The following is an 18,680-nucleotide window of genomic DNA, read 5'->3' on the forward strand; positions in this document are numbered from 1 at the left end:
TTTGGACTTCTATAGCTGCCATCCAAATGTCTGTGACACAATTTTGACTCCTTGAAATCTATCCCATTTGCTATCGCTGATGACTATTCACATCAAAGCAAGACGCCTATTGATTTTAAAGAGTGTGCAGCAAGAGGCAATACAGTAAAACTCCCTTGCGGCTTCCAGATTCATAGTCCCGGTATTAACTTTGTCATTTCGCCGTTTACCAGCATTTTGCAGCATTGTTTTCAGTTTAAATCCCGCACGTCACAAAAAAATACCCACATGTACTGATTCATCCAACCAGAGTGTCATTGCAGTTTTGTCAGTCTCTGATTGCCGGTTTTGTTTTGTCTGTTGACTCATGCTGCATTCCAGCAAAGTGAGAAGTCAGAGTTTTCCCGACCTCCGACTAGGAAAAGTGCCCTGCAATACCACTCAAACTGTGAGGTCCAAGTCACCAAGTCGGAGAAAAAACATCAACCCCCGACTTCACCGACCTGTTTCAATCTGACGACGTTCAACATTGGCGACGCCTATGGAGACACAGACCATGTATGGCAAAATCTCATTTACAAGATTCTAAAAATATATTTCCCTATCTTTATTTATTATGATAAAAATGTAGTTATTCCACATAACTTCACGTAACAGCGGTTTGTACTGACTGCGCGAAGATATGCTGCTGTCTCCCTGCATGAAGTTATTTGATGAAATGTTTGAAATACTTTTAAGGTTTTCCTTTGTTATAAATAAATAAATAAATAAATAAAGCAACTCATGGAGGCAGGTTTTCTGGTGCCCAAAATGTATTTTGAGGAACAAAACAGAAAACAATTCATGGCGATCGGCCATCTTTGTTGTTTACATTTGCCTGGAATGCGTTGAGGTTGCAACTGAAACAAGTGGGATAAATCAGACTTGTCACTTGTCTGGAATGCAGCATCACAGCGTGCTGCTCGCCTTGCTAATCACTTCTGCGCTTTCCCTTGCTGTACAGAATATAACAAAGCTGGGCAGTCCGTCATTGGGCCGGACCGGTCGGACCCTCCGGCCCAGCCCGGATGCCCATTTTTGGGAAGGAGGGGTGGGGGGGTTGACAAATTTTTAAAAATGGCTGGACTGAGCATGGCCGGAAGTGGATTTTAGTGGATTTGAGTCTGGCCCACTAATCGGACCTCAAGCGTGTGACGTGCTCGAGGGGCGGTCAAATTTCATCTCAGCCTTCTCTGTAAAACGCTTCTTTTTAGGCTTCCTTCAAAACAAATTGTGTCTGGGAGTATATTCAAGCTGCGCGCAACACTCAAGTATGGTACATCATGCACTTTCCTACTTCCGGAAATACGCCGTAGCAAAACTGCCATGTTGTGGTTTACTGGCATGCTTTTATTTTGAAGGCTGGGAAGTGTGAAGGAGGGGAAGTGTGGAAAATAAGTAACTTGTTGAAGGCTTGCAGACTTGTCGTCTGTTGGACCCAAATAATTATACAACACGACAAAACCAACCCCAGGGCTCGCAATAGAAGTTAGTACACGCAGCTGGGTAAGTACGTGAGTAAGTGACGCGTTTGAAGCGTGTCCACAGCGGGTTTGAATAGTAAGTTAGCCAGCTAATTGTCTTTAAATAAACCCCTTCCGTTAGCATCTCTCCCGCGGGGGCATCATGCACGTTTTTTTTTCTTTTGAGGGGGCGGGTGGCGGAACGGGGCGGGGGCTGACAATGTTTGTGAATATGGCCGGGGGGTCACAGCCGGAAGAGTACCCAGGTCAAGGGTGGAGGGTCGCGGCCGGACGGGCAAAAGAGGGTCAAGTGCCCAGCTCTGGAATATAATTTTAGCAGTGTGGCATCCTGACATGGGTCTGCACTGCAGTTCCAGCATTGGTGGAGCCACCCGCATATACAAAAGGAGAAATACTGCTCTGCCAGCCAGCAACTGCCCATAACCATAACAACGAAAACAGTCACCGATTTAGAATGGCTGAGAGCATCTTAATGCGCTGTTGCTCATGCAGGCAGAACATTTTGGACGATCAATTTCAACACATGACATATTTGTCAGTTTTTTACGAATAAAACACCTTTATTTCGGCGATGAAACAGGAACGTACTATACAGCAGGTTCATCATCATCATCATCATCATCATCGGCATCCTTATGTCGTCATGAGTTCGTATTGTGCAATATTTTTCTTTTACATTGATTTTGCTCTCTCCTTATACATTATACACATTTAAATGTGTTTGTATTGTTTTAAAAGTGTGTTTTAATTAAAGACCTTAAAAATTGTAAATGCCGTAAATGCTATAATAACATGCCGAAAGGGGTATTTCTATATCGCAGATTTCACTTATTGCAGGGGTCTTCTGGAACATAAAATGGAGGGGGATTTACTGTATACCGCGTGCTTTCCATTTAACGTTTCTATTGAACACATTTTAATACCGTATACCTTCTTTAACCTACCTTTAACCTACAGAAATAGCGTGACCTTGTGGTTAGCACGTCTGCCTATAGAGTTCCTGTATATACAATGATTTAGGAAAAAAGATCTTACTAAAGAACAAATAATAAAAGCTTGTAAATAATCCACAGAAAAAGTGTTTTTTTTCTGATCAGAATGGTGCCGCCTCTGCCTTCAGCCAGGAAAAACCCGGTAGGTACTATGTCGGAAGCTGGCTAATTCCCTTACAAATTGGGCAACAATCCGGCCGAGACAGTCAGTGTGAAAGGGGCTTTCCTGGTCATTTGGTCTCTTGTTTGTTTTCTCCCGCTGTCCTGCATCCTTCCTGGCTTCCAGCGTCATTTCCTGCCTGCCTTCCACAAATCCACGAAGGAGGAGGAAATGCCAGGCAAACATCCCTAACTGCCTAATCTGAGCAACTCATCTGTGGCCCCCCATGTTTACTTTTGGTCCCGTGGCTGCACACCGCCAGGCTGAATGCCCCTTTGTTGTGGCGAGAAAAATCACCAGCGGCGCAATCTTGGTGGCTTCCGGCCGATGGTGAGCGTCTGCTCATCTGCACGAGGCACCCTTGTTTGTTGTTTTACTCAGGGATTCTCACTTTTTTGGGGTTCAGTAATCCCTTTCAGGTATGAACATGTTCCAATCCTAATGCCAATTTAACTTAAGTACTTTAACCAACTTAAAATGTTATTTAAAAAGCACTTTTTCTCACAGAGTGTTTCCGACAGTTAACATACATTCATAAATTACACAACCACAACAGTTTGGGGTTAATAACAGAAAAAAAATATTAAATCAAAATTAAACAAAAAACGCTGGATTACAATAACTAATATGTGTACCCATAAATGCCATAGGATAGGAAAAGGTCACTAGTCACAAGAAAAGGAGGTGGGTAGGTATTTGAGTGGGTGGGTTGGTAGGTAAGTAGGTTGGTAGGTAGGTACACTAAAAAAATATTGGGTTGTATCATGTAGCCAAGTGCGGAGTTAGTTTAGGGTTATTTTTTAGCTGGGTCAAAATCGATCAATTCCATGATGGGTTATTTGATCTATTCAAACCGCTGGGTTATGAAAGGTTTTACCCTTAGGTTTTTTTATATCTGGAATTGACTCAATAGATGGCAGAGGTGGGAGCAAGTAGCAAGTCACAAGTAAGTCTCGAGTCGTAACCATCAAGTCTCGAGCAAGTCCCAAGTCAAGTCACTGTGGAAAAAAATCGAGTCGCCACCAAATTTCGAGCAAAGCAAGGTATTACATGGTCAAGCAAGTCATAACTGAAGTCATACAATCTTGCTCAGAGTACATTATCTCTATAAATGTCATCAACATTTACATCTGTAAAAATAACAAGAAAACAATTAACTTATAAAATGAATGTTATTTTTTTCAATCTAACATTTATATGAGTGGCACATTGTTAACGTGGTGATAAAAACTGAAATATGCTGAATGTAAACGTGTATAATCATCAGATTTAAAAACATTGTTTCTGGTGCCAATCTGTTCCCCAAATCTAATTAGTGTGTATAAATGGTGAACGAAATTCGTTAACTTTGCGCACTTTATGGGTTGTCACTTTTTGAAGTTGGGTGAAGTTGACGTGCAGCAGTTCAGAGGGGCGCTGACACGTCAAATATGGTGGATACACTCACGAACAGAAAAGTACTCTGCATGTACTCTATTTGAAGACTATGTTTTCACTCCAAGTATCGATGTCCATACCTAAATAACGACATGCTGTATTTTCAAGATTACAGTGTCCAATCTATGGCTTTATTGGCTTCTCAATGAAATGCAGAACTGACATGACCCACCTATCCCGGCCAGGTTCCAAGTTTGCGGTTCCGCTATTCCGCAGATATTTTTTGCACAACTCTTATGTTGTTCTAAATCTCGTCTGTTCTGTGTGTAATTGTACTCTTGACCACTAGAAGGTGGCAAACAATTTACTCTGAGATGGTGTCAATTTGAAAAAAGATTAAATAGAAGTCATCCGCACCATAGATGGCTAAGATCCACACGGCCTAGTTTTACAATTTAACGTCATCCTCTGTAATCCTTTTTAACGCAGCAGAAAGCAACGGCAATAGGTTCATTTTATAATGTATGTATTTGGGCATGATATTTGATGTGGATTGCGAGATGATGAATTAAGTTTTTTCCTTTGAAATAAACGGGATTGTTGAAGCCCAGCGCACAGAAGGAGCCATCAGCGTCACACCATCGGCTCCCGAGAGCCGCCATTCGAGATAGTCACCTCCAAGTCAGATTCATTCCGGGGTACCTGACATTGTTAGGGCAGGCGTAATCTTGTCAAAGATCAACTAATTTATCCTCCAGGACGGCCTCCGAAATGTACTGACAGGGTGCCGCCATATTTGGTGTATGAAGAGCGCATGCAGTGGATAATAGCCGTCGTGTACGGTTGGCTCCTGTGCCCCCGCACACATAGCGCAGATGGCGGCTGAGCGCCAAAATGATCAAACAGGTTTGATACTGGGCGCCGATGGCACAGCGCCATCTGCGCTCAAATAATGCCCCCCTCGTGTGTGCGCCGCAGAGCTTTACAGTAACGTAAACACAGAGGGATTGGTACACTGTTACACTGTACTGCACAATAATTTTGTGTTATCCATTGCTCTTGCTCCCTCTCAATAAATGATCTTTAAATGTGCTTGTATTATTCGTGCGTTTAAACACCTTAAAAATTAAGTGCCATAAATGCTATAAAAACATGCCTAGGGAGTATTTCACTAGGTTATTTCTAGATAGTGTATTTCACGAGTGAGGTCTAAAACATAAACCCCGGGATGGACGGTGGATTACTGTGTTTAGCCACTTTTTTTACCCCTAGTGACTTTTTTTTTAAGTGACTAGTGAGTTTAATTCTCGCGAATCATTTACAAGAAAAGAGACTGCCGGACCCCGTATGTAAGCATGCACTTTTTAAAATGATACAACATAACTAAGAATTTATTGCAAATTATTTTGTGTACCCCCCTGGCGACGGCTCGCAATCCGATGGGATCCAGGCACCCCCCCCCCCAGTTTGAGAACCACTGCTGTAGCATCTGCAGACACACTGCCCACCCAGCTCTCAGCTAACAAGACCACACACGGAGAGTCACGTATACAATCGCGACCCAAGAAGAGACAAAAGTATTGGGACACATTCCACCTTTCCTGGACATCACTGACCTCGGGCCGTGCTGCACATCAAGATGGACTCCAGCAGCAGCAGGTGGAACAACACTGACGTCATCACAGAGGTTTTAGATGTCTTCCGCCTACAAGAAAAATAATTATTGTTGTCAATTAACTCGTAAACCATGACATCGTTTACTACTTTTTAAGTGTGGTTGTGGTTCAATAAAAAATAATACAGTGGCGCCTCAAAACGTTGTTTCCCCAATAAGAGCACCAAGAGTTGCAGTTTTTTCGTTTTGGTTATATGTGCGCGGGTCAATTGCCTGGTGTGCTGGTGTGAGTCCTTGACTACATTTTTCTCATCTTTGAATAGTTCGGTCGCATTTGGCCGCATCATGAGGTGTGTGGTGGGCTTAGAACTATGTCCTCATTTTTGTGGCATTACTTGATCTGAAGATATGACAACTTTTTTCTTGTATTCCACATTTACTGTGCTGCAATAAATGGTTGTAGTATTGTGACTTTTTCTTTTAATACTATGACTTTATTCATGTAACTTGGCTTCTTATCATCATATTACAGCTTTATTCACATACCATTACTTTTTATTGAAATATTGCGACTTTTTCTCTTAGTACTATTACCTTATTGTCATAATCCTTTTGATCATAATATTGTTTTCACACTATTTCGACTTTATTCTTGGAATATGTTTTTTTCTTAGAAGTAGCCTATATCATCTGTATTTTTAGCAGTATTACTTGTTATCGTACATTTACAAATTGTTCTCATGGTATTCCCACTTTATTTTAATAGCATTATTCATCATCACAATAATACCACTTTTTTTCCTCATGGTGTTTTTGTCTTTTTCTCATGATATCAAAAATGGTATTCATAATAATACAGATTTTCCTAAGTGTATTCCCACTTTATTCTGGTAAAAATGACATCTGACCATATGACTTTTTTGTAATTGTATTAGTACTTTTTCCTTGCACTATTATGATTGCATTACTCTACCATTACTTTTTTCATATATACTGCAACTTTTCCTCCTTTTGCTCCTCACAGTTTTTGTTATTTCAGTTTGGCCCAGCAGTCCTTGGTGGACAAAGAAGGTTGTCTGACCTTTTAGAGCAAATCATGCAGGTTGGGCGGCAGGTAAATAAACCTGTCAAAACTCAACTGAGATATCCTACAAGTACATTTATTATTTGTAGCGGGATTTATTATGTCCACCTGTCCAGTGAAAACGTGTGTCTCTTTTTCCCGTGATTTGGCTGACTACTTTATAAAGAGTACATTGATCAATTTTAAGGAGGGCGGTTTTATTGGTTCTCATTAATTAGTGAATTTAGTGTTTCCACTAAATCTGCCACATTACCCATAAATCAGACATAAAGGTCTGTTGCCTGTTATACGATTTATTCTCATTAATATCACCTTTTAAAGAGAGCAAGAAGTAATGCAATAGATGTGACACCTTAGAAGAACATCACGTTTTCGTAATTTTACTGTCACAGCTCTGCTTATTTTGGTACTGAAAAACACCGCAGAACAGTTTTGATGTCAATTCATTAAAAAAATCTTTGTAGAGAAAACTTTGTAGCTCAATATGAGCTGTAATATGATTTTGCGGTCACCGGTTTTTGTACTTATGAAGTCAACCCGTCTGGTACGAGCGTCTTTTTGACTTATCGATCTCGTAGATTCAGCTGATGTATTTGAAGGAAAGTCGTTTTATTAAAATGCTGTTAGTACCACAACATTAGTGAAGATCTGCCACATGAGTCTAAACGTGCCACATCACTCATAAATCATACATAAAAAGTCGGTTTAAGCCCCTTAGGTGATTTCGTCTTTATGATATGCTTGCAAATTTGCTCACTGATATCAGCTTTTAAAGAGATCAACTAATGTCCACGTAATCCTATTTTTGTAGTGACGTTTCTACTCTGCACATTTACTCATTAAAAAACAATACAGCAAGACTTTGTCGTCAATTTCTGAAGAAATAAGCAAACGTTTTGTCTAAATGCGGATTGAAATAAGATTTTATAGGTGGGCACCTGTTTGAAAGTAACGTGCAACAAAGTTTTTACGCGCACGCAAAATATCAAGAAGTGGCACGCGCAAACATTGAGTTGAGTGAATATATTATGTCACTTACTTTTTAACAATCTGTCCACCAGCCATTAGATGATTACATTAACTAATCCTCAAGTTCCCCCCTTCAAAAAAAAAAAAAAAAACACCCATAAAATAAAATAATGACGTTAAGGACTTAATCCCGCTGTTTGATGCGTATCTTGCCTGGAAATATGTCGACTATCGGGAGGAACGACGAGGTTGGGGGTATAAATGAAATACAATACTGTATTAATAAGTCAAAAGGCTAAGTGAAGGGGATATCATGTAAAAAAAAAAAGCGCCCCGGGTGCATCAGCGTCCTCAAACTTTGAGCCGCAGGCTGAAAAACAGTGCTGTTCTGGAGGGACCGTCCCCGCCCACACACGTATCTTTCTGCCAATCAGAGGCGAGGCCAATCAGCACCCTGATCAATCAGAACACGGGCGCGTGGGGGACAAATCTGGAGCACGTTCTTTCTAAAACAACACGAAAGTGCTTTTCAAAAAATCAACTCAAAAATATTGTTTTTAAAACGTTTGTATCTATTGTTTCCAGTACTAATTCAACTACATGTATCAATGTTAATGTTACTAAACAAAGGAGCCCAAAATTGCGCAGTTTTACTGCTTATTTTAGATAAATAAATAACTAGAGGGCGGACCATTAATTTTCAACGATACAATAATTTGACATTTGTAAACATCGCAGGCTGTTTTCAAATCCAAGTGAACGGCCTTGGCGAACAAATGCCGCCATCTGTCGGTCGTAAAACATTACTACACGTATAACCGGTTTATTCCGTACCTTTCTGGTTTATTCGCAAAGAGCTCCGAAAAATTATGGCTGTACAATGGGCACAAAATACAATCTTTTTTCTCGCAAGAATCTGCTTGCAATTGATTTCCACCCGCTTATAGATAAACCAAATAACAATGACATATATATGTTGTTGTTGTTATCCTTTCGGCTTTCCCCCTAAGGGGTCGCCACAGCGAATCAAGTGCACGCACAATTCGCATCATTGATTTGGCAAAGCAATTTACGACAGATGCCCTTCCTGACCCAAACCTATTAGCAGGGCACACACACAGACACCATCACTGAGCGGGAATCGAACCCACGCTGCCCGCACACAACTCGGGCGCGTGTGATTTTCTTTAGTTCTCCTGATAGCAAACAGTCTTTCAAACAGAAGGACACAAATGGAAGAGTGAATCATCATCACCATCTTTTAATTTTTTCACACTTACACAGTCTACTAAGCACTCTGAAGTTAATTAGCCTGAAAACAATGGCCCAGTTTTGCATCCGAAACCAATCATTATTGGCAAATAGACCAAAGGCAACAAACATATATAACTGAAAGCCTTTTTCCAGCCATGTAAAGCTAACAGGCTACTTCATTCAGTACACAAGCACAAAAAAGCACAAATCATTTTTGGGTGTTTGATAAGATCGATTTCTTCTGCGATCCCATAGGGGTTCAAGGTGTTATTGATGACACTTGATCTTTTATAATACTGGGTGACCGAAATTGAAATTGCCAAGGAATATTAAATCAAATAATACCACAATTATTGTCCATACATTTTAAAATAATAATTTAACAGTGACAACAAATTAGATTGATTGTAAATAACTGATATATTTTACAGATCAAATATATTTTTTTTCATCCATATTTTCTAGTGTATATTTTCTTCTTTCATGGTAGTTTTATCACAATTGCGTAATCGAATTAAATAAAACCTAGTCTGTGTAATCCACTTTAAATGATCAAATCCTCAGGAAACCTTACCTGAATAAATCTATGCTGTTTTGCCTCTGTGATATTATCATTAATATTCCAAGCTGAAGTCATGCGGCAATTGGTTGAATCATCTACAGATTGATTTTGTTACTTATTTCATAACTGTGCCTGCAGCACCAAAGGTACCACACTGTGCTCGCCTCTTGTGTCTGCGAATCCACCTCATCATAAATGCCTCGTGTTCTGTGTTGTGGTTGAACCTGAGGCATTTCACAAGGTTGGTGTGTTCCCACATCTCCTAAGCATTTTCCACAATCATCACATTCACACCGTAGCTATTCGGAGCTGAAATTGCTATTTCAGCATCAATATGCATATCACTACAGACAAATATTTGTAAAATTCCCTTAAATAGGGCCATTGACGGGGAATATCTTGCTTCTCCAAATGTGTTGCGGCATCGTCATTAATGTTCCTTGGTTCGTGTTCCTCCATGTCACTGCTGTCCCTGTTTGTCCCACTGCGGTTGACTTTAACCCTCTCTATTTACATTGTGCCATAATCTCGGAAATTAAAAAACTATTTTGATAAAGTAAGGAATACAAAGTAAAGACATGTGTTTTTCTAAATTTAGAAAATAAAAGCAAAAGGCTGTCCGCAAAATAAATACTCAAGTACAGATACCTGAAAATATACTTAAATACAGTAATGAAATATTTCCACCCACCATGGACTGTATTTGTTATTGTGATTGTAGTTCGCAGTGTCCTGCGTCACACCGAGCCTTATTCCAAATACTTTGGTCACCTCATTTTGACGTACAGGAGGGACCAAAAACTTGCCAATTGGGTTGTCTTCTACCTAGTGTATCGAATGAAGTGGCCCCCCATCATTATTCACATCTTGAGGGATCCTGGGCCGTCCATCGGTGCACTCGCACTCCTCTTTGCGCTGTGCGCCGCCAGTGAGGCAGCCGGGGCAGCAGGCAGTGTGCCCCTCAAAGCGGCAAGCGGGACAGGACAGCACCAGCTGGCAGCAGAAGCGCGTGGTACACAGCTGGTAGCGATCCCAGGGGCGGCCGCAGTACCTGCAACCTAAAGACCAATTCAGGTTAAGAGTCGTGAAGTGGGAGGGAGGCACGGGGGGGGCCCGGAGGAGGCACGGAGAGGGGCCGCTCACCAGCGATGACGTCATCGTTGGAGGAGATGGCGTAGCGCTCGTCGAAAACAAAGAGCTTCCCGCGGTAAAAGCCGTCTGGGAAGTGTTCCAGGTATTTGTGGATTCCACCTTTCAACTGGTAAACTTCTTTGCACACGTTCTGTAAATAGGGTAACAAATATACTGTATATTAAAAAGAAAAACTGTCCAGAACATTTTTTGTTGCTCCCCTGGAACAAACTTTAGCCCCTTAGAGCTGCTATAATACTACATAAGCACAACAAATAAATTGTTTGATGAATTTTCACAGAAACATTTAAAATACTAGATATAAAATAAAATACATCTATCCATTATCTATACATAATATATATGATAAAATATCCATCCATAGATCCTTTATTAAATACAATAACAAATAATGAATAAATATGAGTGAATAAATCATATGCACAAATCTAAAAAAAAAATAGAATAAACTAAATGCAAAAATGAATTTTGACCACTACATGCCTTTGACTAGATGTGGCAAACAAAAAACATTACAATTATTATTAAAATAATTTGAGAAATGTAAATAACCAATTTAAAAGTAAAGCAAGTACATTTGAATATATAAATCCAACACAAGTGCAACAATATGAGATTTAAAATGTCTGATCATGTTAAAAGATCAAATAAAAAGGTATACATTTGTTAAAATGTGGCTCATAATCACAGCATAAAATAATTTGTAGCATAATAAATCAATTAACAATATTTTGAATATATGTATATCACGTTTTTCAACAAATATGTCGTCACTGTCCTGTGAAAAACACGCATGTCCATTTTAAGAATTTTGTAAAAATGTTCACATTAATGCGATGTTTGTAACACGGAAACACCATTCACGTAAAAACCAGAAAAGTGAAAAAAAAAGTGTTTTTCACAGGACAGCAACAATATACTAGACTTTAAATCAATAAGGCACAAACTAAAGTGCAGATTACAACAATAATGCCAACTAATCAGTGGCTTTATCACTTTGTTTCATGAAACATTCAGTATGTAAACGCGGACTGGACTCCTCATTCAACTTATCATAGAGACGGACAAATAAATGAAACGTACGCAAAGCTCACTGATCTCCAGTTAGTAACGTCACACACGCTAACGGGTCGGAACTGTCAGATCATGCCTGCTTATGACCTAACATCTTTCTAACAGGAATTCCAACACTTTGACAACTCAGCGATTAAATGCGGGGTTGCATATTTTCATCGGTCTTTGGGCTAATTCATAAAACAGACGGCCCAAATGGATCCAAATATCGATATTTTGGTATGGATGCGCCATCCTTATAGTGTTAGTATGCTGAAATTGGCGTAGTTGCTCTCTACTCATGCCTACAAGCATTCATTCCAAGTAAAAAGAAAAGAAAACAAACAAAAAAAAACTCACTTTAGAGCGGAGGTAAGCGGATCCTCGCTCACAGCGGATTCCTCCAGTGCAGTACATTAACACCTTCTTGTCTCGGAAGAGCTCCAGGTTCTGGTCCACGTAATCCGGGAAATAGCTGAATTTGCGGATGTTGGGGGCTAGACAGCGCGAGAACTGACCCTGATGGCAGAAGACCGTTTTTAATCAAAGACGTACACGTGGCCTGATCGGTCAATGGAGGTGGTGAGGTACAATTTTGCTCTCGTAAAAGTTGCGGCAGTCGAGCAGGACGGTGTCACTGTGCGAATCCCCTTCGGCCATTAAGGCCTCCACCTCTTTGTGAAACTCCTCAGGCTCCAGATGAACTCCTGGGCAGAAAGACACGACTTAACTGCTATAACTAAGTCTGAATTTAAAAAAAAAAAAAAGAAAAAAAAAATACAAAATAAATAAAACGACACCATAGTCCCATTTCAGCATCATTTGCTGTCTGCAGCTGGGTCAGCATTGCATAGGAGAATCTTTTCCCAATTTCATTATCTGGTTATATAAAGGTTAAATAAATAAAATAAAATAAATCACCAAAGACACTATGCATTTGATGGTTTTAACAGATGTTTTAAACCTGAGTGTTCATAACCATTATAGAAAGCCCTGTAGTCTTTTTTTTCTCCCCAAGACTGGTCGGTTGAAAAAAATATGTATCCATTTATCTCATCGGTTAGTTGATTTATTGTCCATCTATTAATCCATTATCCTACCGCTTCTCCTCACAAGGGTCGCGGGCGTGCTGGAGCCTATCCCAGCTGTCTTTGGGCAGTAGGCGGGGGACACAGTGGACTGGTTGCCAGCCAATCGCAGGGCACACAGAGGCAAACAAACATTTGCACTCACAGTCACAGTCACACCTTTATGTCCAGTTAACCTCCCGTGCATGTTTTTGGAATGTGGGAGGAAACCGGAGGCCGGGGCCGGGATCGAACGCCCACGTCCGAACTGTGAGGCGATCGTGCTAACCAGTCGACCACCGTGCCGCCCTTGTTGATTTATTGTAAATTATGAAAGAAAAAAAAATAGCATGTCCATCCCATTTCAAATATGCTTTTCTCTTTTCCCCACTTGTAATGAGAGTTCAGATTGTGAAAACGGCGCTGAGGGCACGGCGGCCACGATATCCAAGAACAATTTGAAATGTGGACTCGTCAGACCAAGGCACTCTTGTCAGTCAATCTTATGTGAGCTCGGGCCCAGTATTGTTGATGGCTTCCGCTTTGCATGACAGACTCTTAACTGGCATTTGGAGATGAGCAAGGAACTGTGTTAAGCAACAATGTTTTTCTGTAGTGTCCTTGAGCCCCTTTTCACAATGATGTTTTTTAACGCGGTGCCGTCTGAGGGATTGAAGGACTTGGGCATTGGATGTTGGATTTCGGCCTAGCCGCCTACGTGCAGAGATTTCTCCAGATTCTCTCAATCTTTTGATGACATTACGGACCATAGATGATGAAATCCATAAAGTTGTTGCAATTGTATGTTGACAAACCCTCTTCTTAAACTGTTGGGCAAGTTGTTCACAAAGTGGCGAATGTCGCCCCATCCTTGCTTGTGAACAACTGAGCCTTTTCAGGGATGATCCTTTTACACCCAATCATGATCCTCTTCTGTTTCCAATGAACCTGTTCACCTGTGGAATGTTCCAAACAGGTGTTTTTTGAGAATGGCTCAACTTTGCAACTCTTTTGTTTCCCCGTCCCAGTTTTTTTGGAACGTGTCGTAGGCATCAAATTAAAAAAAAAAAAAAAAAAAAAAGAGAGAACATTTGCACATGAAAAAAAACATCAGGATCAACATTTAAATAATTTGGTGTTGTCAGCGTACTCAACTGAACATATTTGGAAAAGGATTTGCAAATCATTGTATTCTGTTTTTATTTACATTTTACACAATGTCTCAACTTCATTGGAATTGGTGTTTATAAGTGAAGATGTAAGCAGGTCATCTTCATATGGTCAATACAATTATGTCTCCGTTTGTCATGGCAACCTGGCATTACGTTAACATTACCTGCCAGTTGGTAGGAGAGGACGTCAGGGTCTAATCCCATCGGGACGATTTCCTTAAAGAGCCCCACCTTCAGATCGGTAAAACACTCGGGACCGCCATCGCTTGTCTGATCACACACACACACACACACACACACACACCCCCACACACACACACACACACGGAGGGGGGTGCATTAACAAAAGAAGTACCTGTTCAATTTTCATTCTATAGAGAGTTTGAAAGGAATTACCGTAATAGCATTCCCATTCATTTTAATGGGGACAGATGTTTTGAATTACAAGTGGGGTTAGGGAGTGCATTACAATCGAATCTCAAGGCACCTTTATAAAAATACAAACACGCACGCACAATGGCCTTGTGTGGCAGTTAGCACCCACTTTATAACACTTATTAAAGCCACAATGATTTCACAAAAAATGAGCCCAAGCACCCAAAATCCCCGTTCCCTAATCATTGGTGTGTTTGGAACTACTCTCCATGCGTGCGCTGCTTCACTGTGCACTGTTTCGTCCTGCGCTTTACACACTTTACACCACAAAGACAAGATATTTAATGGTCAAACTGATCAATGTCATTGTTTTTTGCAAATAATGATTAACTCGTAATTTTCTGGCTGCGACGCATTCCATAAAAGCAGGTGTCCAAAAAAAGTTGAGGAATGCTCATCAAACACCTGTTTGGAACATCCCACAGGTGACCAGGCTAACTGGGAGCTGGCGGGTGCCACGATTGGGTATAAAAGGAGTTTCCCTGAATTGCTCAATCATTCACAAGCAGGGATGGGGCAAGGTTCATCACCTCTTTGTGAACAACTGCGTGAGAAACGAGTTCAAGGACAATGTTCCTCAACATACAATTTCAAGGAATTTAGGAATTTCATCATCTGCGGTTCACAATATCATGATAGGTTTCAGAGAATCTGGAGGAATCACTGCATGTAAGCGGGAAGGCCAAAACCCAACATTGAATGTTGGTGACCTTCGATCCCTCAAAAAACGATGTCAGCATATACAGTTTGGCACTACATCCGTGAGTGGAACTTAAAACTCTACGATGCAAAGCAAAAGCCATTCATGAACAACACCCACAAACGTGTTCTGTGGAGTCCACATTTCAAATTGTTCTGGGAAATTGTGGACATTGTGTCCTCCGGGCCATGGAGGAAAAGAACCACCGTAAGTGTTATGGAACGCAAATTTGCAACGCCTGCATCTGTGATGGTATGGCGCTGTGTTCCCCATGCCGTTGGCACTAACTAACACATCTGTGTAGGCGCCCTTAATTCTAAGAGATACATACATACAGGTTTTGCAGAGGCTGTCGTCTTTTTCGCGGACGCCCTTGCTTATTTCAGCAAGACGATGCCAAAGCATCTCACGCACGTGTGTCAACAGCGTGGCTTCGTAGTAAAAAGAGCGCGGGAAGCTGTTCGTCAAGCAAGAACGGGGAGAAAAAAAATCCAACTACAAAGCCTTAACAATTAGCGTCATCAGTTCCCAAACCTTTATTGAAAGTTGTTAAAAGAAAAAGTGGCGTAACACAGTGGTAAATATGACCCTCTCTCGGCTTTTTTGGAACGCGTTGCAGCCATAAAATTCTACGTCAATGATTATTTGCAAGTAAAAACGATGACATTTATCAGTTTGAACATTAAATATCTTGTCTTTGTAGCGTATTCAAGACAACATGACGTAAATATCATTGTATTCTGTTTTACTTTATGTTCAACACAACATCCCAACTTTATTGGAATTGGGTTTCTAAGTTGATGTCCCCTATATCACAACAGTACACCCGTTCGACATGCGCATTCATCTATAATCGACCATTAGCATACATGACCCAAACACATTTTCGAGTGCTGTGGATGCCCCCAACAACATCCTTGAAAAATTTCCCCCGGACCAAAAATGTTAAGAGATGTGCATATGTTTGGCTAGTAAATACCATACCTTAAAATCCTCTTTTTCCATGTGGAAAAGAGGGTGCGAGCACATTGCGGCCACATAGATCTCAGTGGCAACACGGGTGCCCCCCACTGTTCCGTTGACGCCCTCTGTGGCCACCCTCACCTAAAGGATAACACTTCTTTGGTTCTGGGAACATTTTGCCAGAGGTGGAAAACATACTCGCATTCTATACTTGAGTAGAAGCTCACATATTTGTGCAAAAAAAAAAAAAGACTCACAGACTACTACTACTACTACAGACATCTACTTAGATTAAGAAAAAAAAAACTGTGTAGACTCTGTTTTCCAGGAATAAAGAATGTACAGTATGACTGTGAGTAATGTGACTGTCTGTCTACATGTTATGCTGCACTGTTTGTGTCAGGGTTACAGCATCGCAACATTGATGCTATTTAGCCTTAGCATTAAGCCAGCCGACTGAAAAGTTAAGCCGTGTGGTTATTTTAAATACACAAGGTGTAATTCTCTTTGTTTTAGGTTTAATGTGAGAGTAAACTTCAACCGGGAGTGGCAATAAACCGCTCAAAGCCACTTTTTTGAAGCGTTGTTCACTATTTGCCAAAGTGCAGCTTATTATGAAGTGGTTCAAGAAGAGTTCACTGCCACTATAGAGCGCTCGTATCTGAAGTCTGCGTTCGAGTCAAAGCAAGAAAATCGGCAGAATGATGGCACATACGGTATCTCAAAAAACTTGTAAGATGAGTCACTCGTATCTCAAGGCACCACTGTACACAACAATTTTTTTGTGCAAACTTTGCACAATGTAAACAAAATAAACAAACAAATACTCAAGTGACAGTTAAGTACCGGTACTAATACCTGAAAATCCACATAAACTTCCCAACGTTGCATTTAACTTCTACTCCGGATAGCTGCGTACCTTGCCGGTTAGATGGAGGCACTGGCATAAAGCTCTCTGCCAAGCGCAGACAACATGCGGCTCCTCCACGCGGCAGTAGCGATAGTAAAGCAGAACTTTGCCAGGGCCTCTAGGCAGGAGAAAAGGAACAGAGTTAAACTGAGAGACAAGTTGCTCATAAAACGCCTGAAAATGGCACTACTTCTCAAGCTGCTCTTCAGGGATGTGGCTAATGTCTGGCATCCACGCAGTGACGTCCACGGACAAGCTTTCATCAGGCGGTTTGCCATCATCGCTTTCCTGTTGCCGTTGGCTAAGCGTGCGATTGTACCGGGCCCGTGCCAGCTGCTGGATTTCGCTGGCGTGCGTTCTGGCGACGTGCTGGTGAATGGCAGCGTGCTCAGCAAAGGTGCGGCCACAGCAGCACCAGGATGGACTCCCCCCCGGCTCGGGACTTGCTCCACGCTTGGATGCCACAAAGGCAGCGAAGGACTGAAAAAGAAAAAATACCTCTTTCATGACTACAATGCAGCCCCACCTATTTGCAGTTCGCCCTTCAAGTATTTGTCTATTTAGGTTTATTACTGTGGAATTTATCCTCCACAAGATGGCGCAACACTCTGGCTAGACGGAAAATAGTAATTGGTGTCAATGATCATCTCAGAGACTAACATCCTATAGTTGGGGAGGACCTAAGTTTAGCCCTTGTTGTTATGAGGGAAGTTACAGTCTTTGCTGCATGTGCATGTACATGCACACTTCCTGTGCATTTTTTCCCCAAATGAAACCCTTTATTTTTCAAGGCTATGTTGTATGATGAGTTTGAAATGATATTAAAGTGTTTTTGAAGCATAGTTTGTGGTATATTTACGGTTTCAAATTTAGGCAAAATGGGTTGATACAGTCTTTTTTTAATGGGGTGAACAACAATTATTTGCAGTTTCTTGAGACCTTTTCTATCTTTATCGAATTTCTTTAGCAGCTTCCTTAATCCAAGGTTTACAGATCAATTTACGTTAACTTCACAGTTTAGCTCAGCCATAGCTGGTCAAACTTCACTAAGATTTAGAAACGATGCGATTGTGGAAGTGTTAAAACAGCTAACTAACACAAGTAAAGGTGCTGAGAGCAGTGAGTTCATTTATGATTTTCTTCACTCTCGGTATGACTTGACTAGTGCGACTCGACTTAACTCGCTTGATTTTTGCCGCAGTACTACTTGGCACTTGCTTGAAACTTGGAAAGTTCAGACGTGATACTTTATTACTTACGAATTACTTACGACTTGCTCTTATGTGATTTCGGTTTTCCTACTCACCTTCCTCTTGTTGAGGTTGTAGAACCTTCTGAGCGACGCACAGAGCCGTTTCTCCTCTTTTAATATATTATTAGGCGAACACGCGTTTTCTAGTTCCCAGTCTAGAAACTCAGAGCAAACCGAAGTCATGTTTTGTTTTGTTTTTATCCGCTAATACGGATTTGTTTTCGCTTAAAAAATGTAAAAATAAAACAAGCTCCGACCGGAAAGGCCGGACAGAATAGACGGTTGCACTTCTGCTTCTTTTTCGGCCCAATCTCAACACCCAATCTTGTGCCCCCTCACTTGCGCGTTCCCGCAGACCATACACGTGTGTAGATTGTCTCAAAAGTGCTCTGTCGCCCCACCCTCTTTCCGCCCTTGTTCCGCACTTCGGCTGAGCCCGATTCCATGGCCCAATCCCAAAA

At 41.1% G+C, this 18,680-nt stretch overlaps 2 protein-coding genes across 2 annotated transcripts in view; both read right to left on the reverse strand.

Annotated features, from left to right (window-relative positions):
* fgfrl1a (fibroblast growth factor receptor like 1a) overlaps positions 1-8,024 on the reverse strand; it is a 59,392-nt gene extending 51,368 nt beyond the window's left edge. Inside the window, exons 1-3 of the mRNA XM_086024240.1 lie at positions 7,913-8,024; positions 7,770-7,830; positions 5,648-5,736 (exon numbers count right to left, since the gene is read on the reverse strand). Of these exons, the coding sequence (XP_085880366.1) occupies positions 5,648-5,736; positions 7,770-7,795 (115 nt within the window). The 5' untranslated portion in view covers positions 7,796-7,830; positions 7,913-8,024. The remainder of the gene's footprint in view (positions 1-5,647; positions 5,737-7,769; positions 7,831-7,912) is intronic.
* A 920-nt stretch (positions 8,025-8,944) lies between these two features.
* tstd2 (thiosulfate sulfurtransferase like domain containing 2) lies at positions 8,945-18,621 on the reverse strand. The gene is made up of 9 exons (XM_086024328.1): positions 18,274-18,621; positions 17,158-17,447; positions 16,977-17,085; positions 16,079-16,198; positions 14,124-14,229; positions 12,312-12,427; positions 12,081-12,239; positions 10,659-10,797; positions 8,945-10,573 (listed from the first exon to the last, which is right to left on the reverse strand). Exons 1-9 carry the CDS (start codon positions 18,400-18,402, stop codon positions 10,341-10,343), a joined length of 1,401 nt encoding a protein of 466 aa, XP_085880454.1. The 5' UTR covers positions 18,403-18,621; the 3' UTR covers positions 8,945-10,340.
* Positions 18,622-18,680: the final 59 nt, after the last annotated feature.

The sequence above is a fragment of the Filicampus tigris genome, chromosome 2 (genome assembly GCF_054856515.1).
Source record: "Filicampus tigris isolate MCC_2025a chromosome 2, RoL_Ftig_1.0, whole genome shotgun sequence".
Lineage (NCBI taxonomy): Eukaryota > Metazoa > Chordata > Actinopteri > Syngnathiformes > Syngnathidae > Filicampus > Filicampus tigris.

Coding starts and splice junctions, on each gene's coding strand:
- tstd2 (XM_086024328.1), bottom strand. CDS start 18,402: ATGACTTCGGTTTGCTCTGAGTTTCTAGACTGGGAACTAGAAAACGCG. Junction 17,086..17,157: donor CCTGAAGAGCAGCTTGAGAA/GTAGTGCCATTT, acceptor TCTCCTGCCTAG/AGGCCCTGGCAAAGTTCTGC. Junction 12,428..14,123: donor CCTCTCCTACCAACTGGCAG/GTAATGTTAACG, acceptor CTTTCTGCCCAG/GAGTTCATCTGGAGCCTGAG.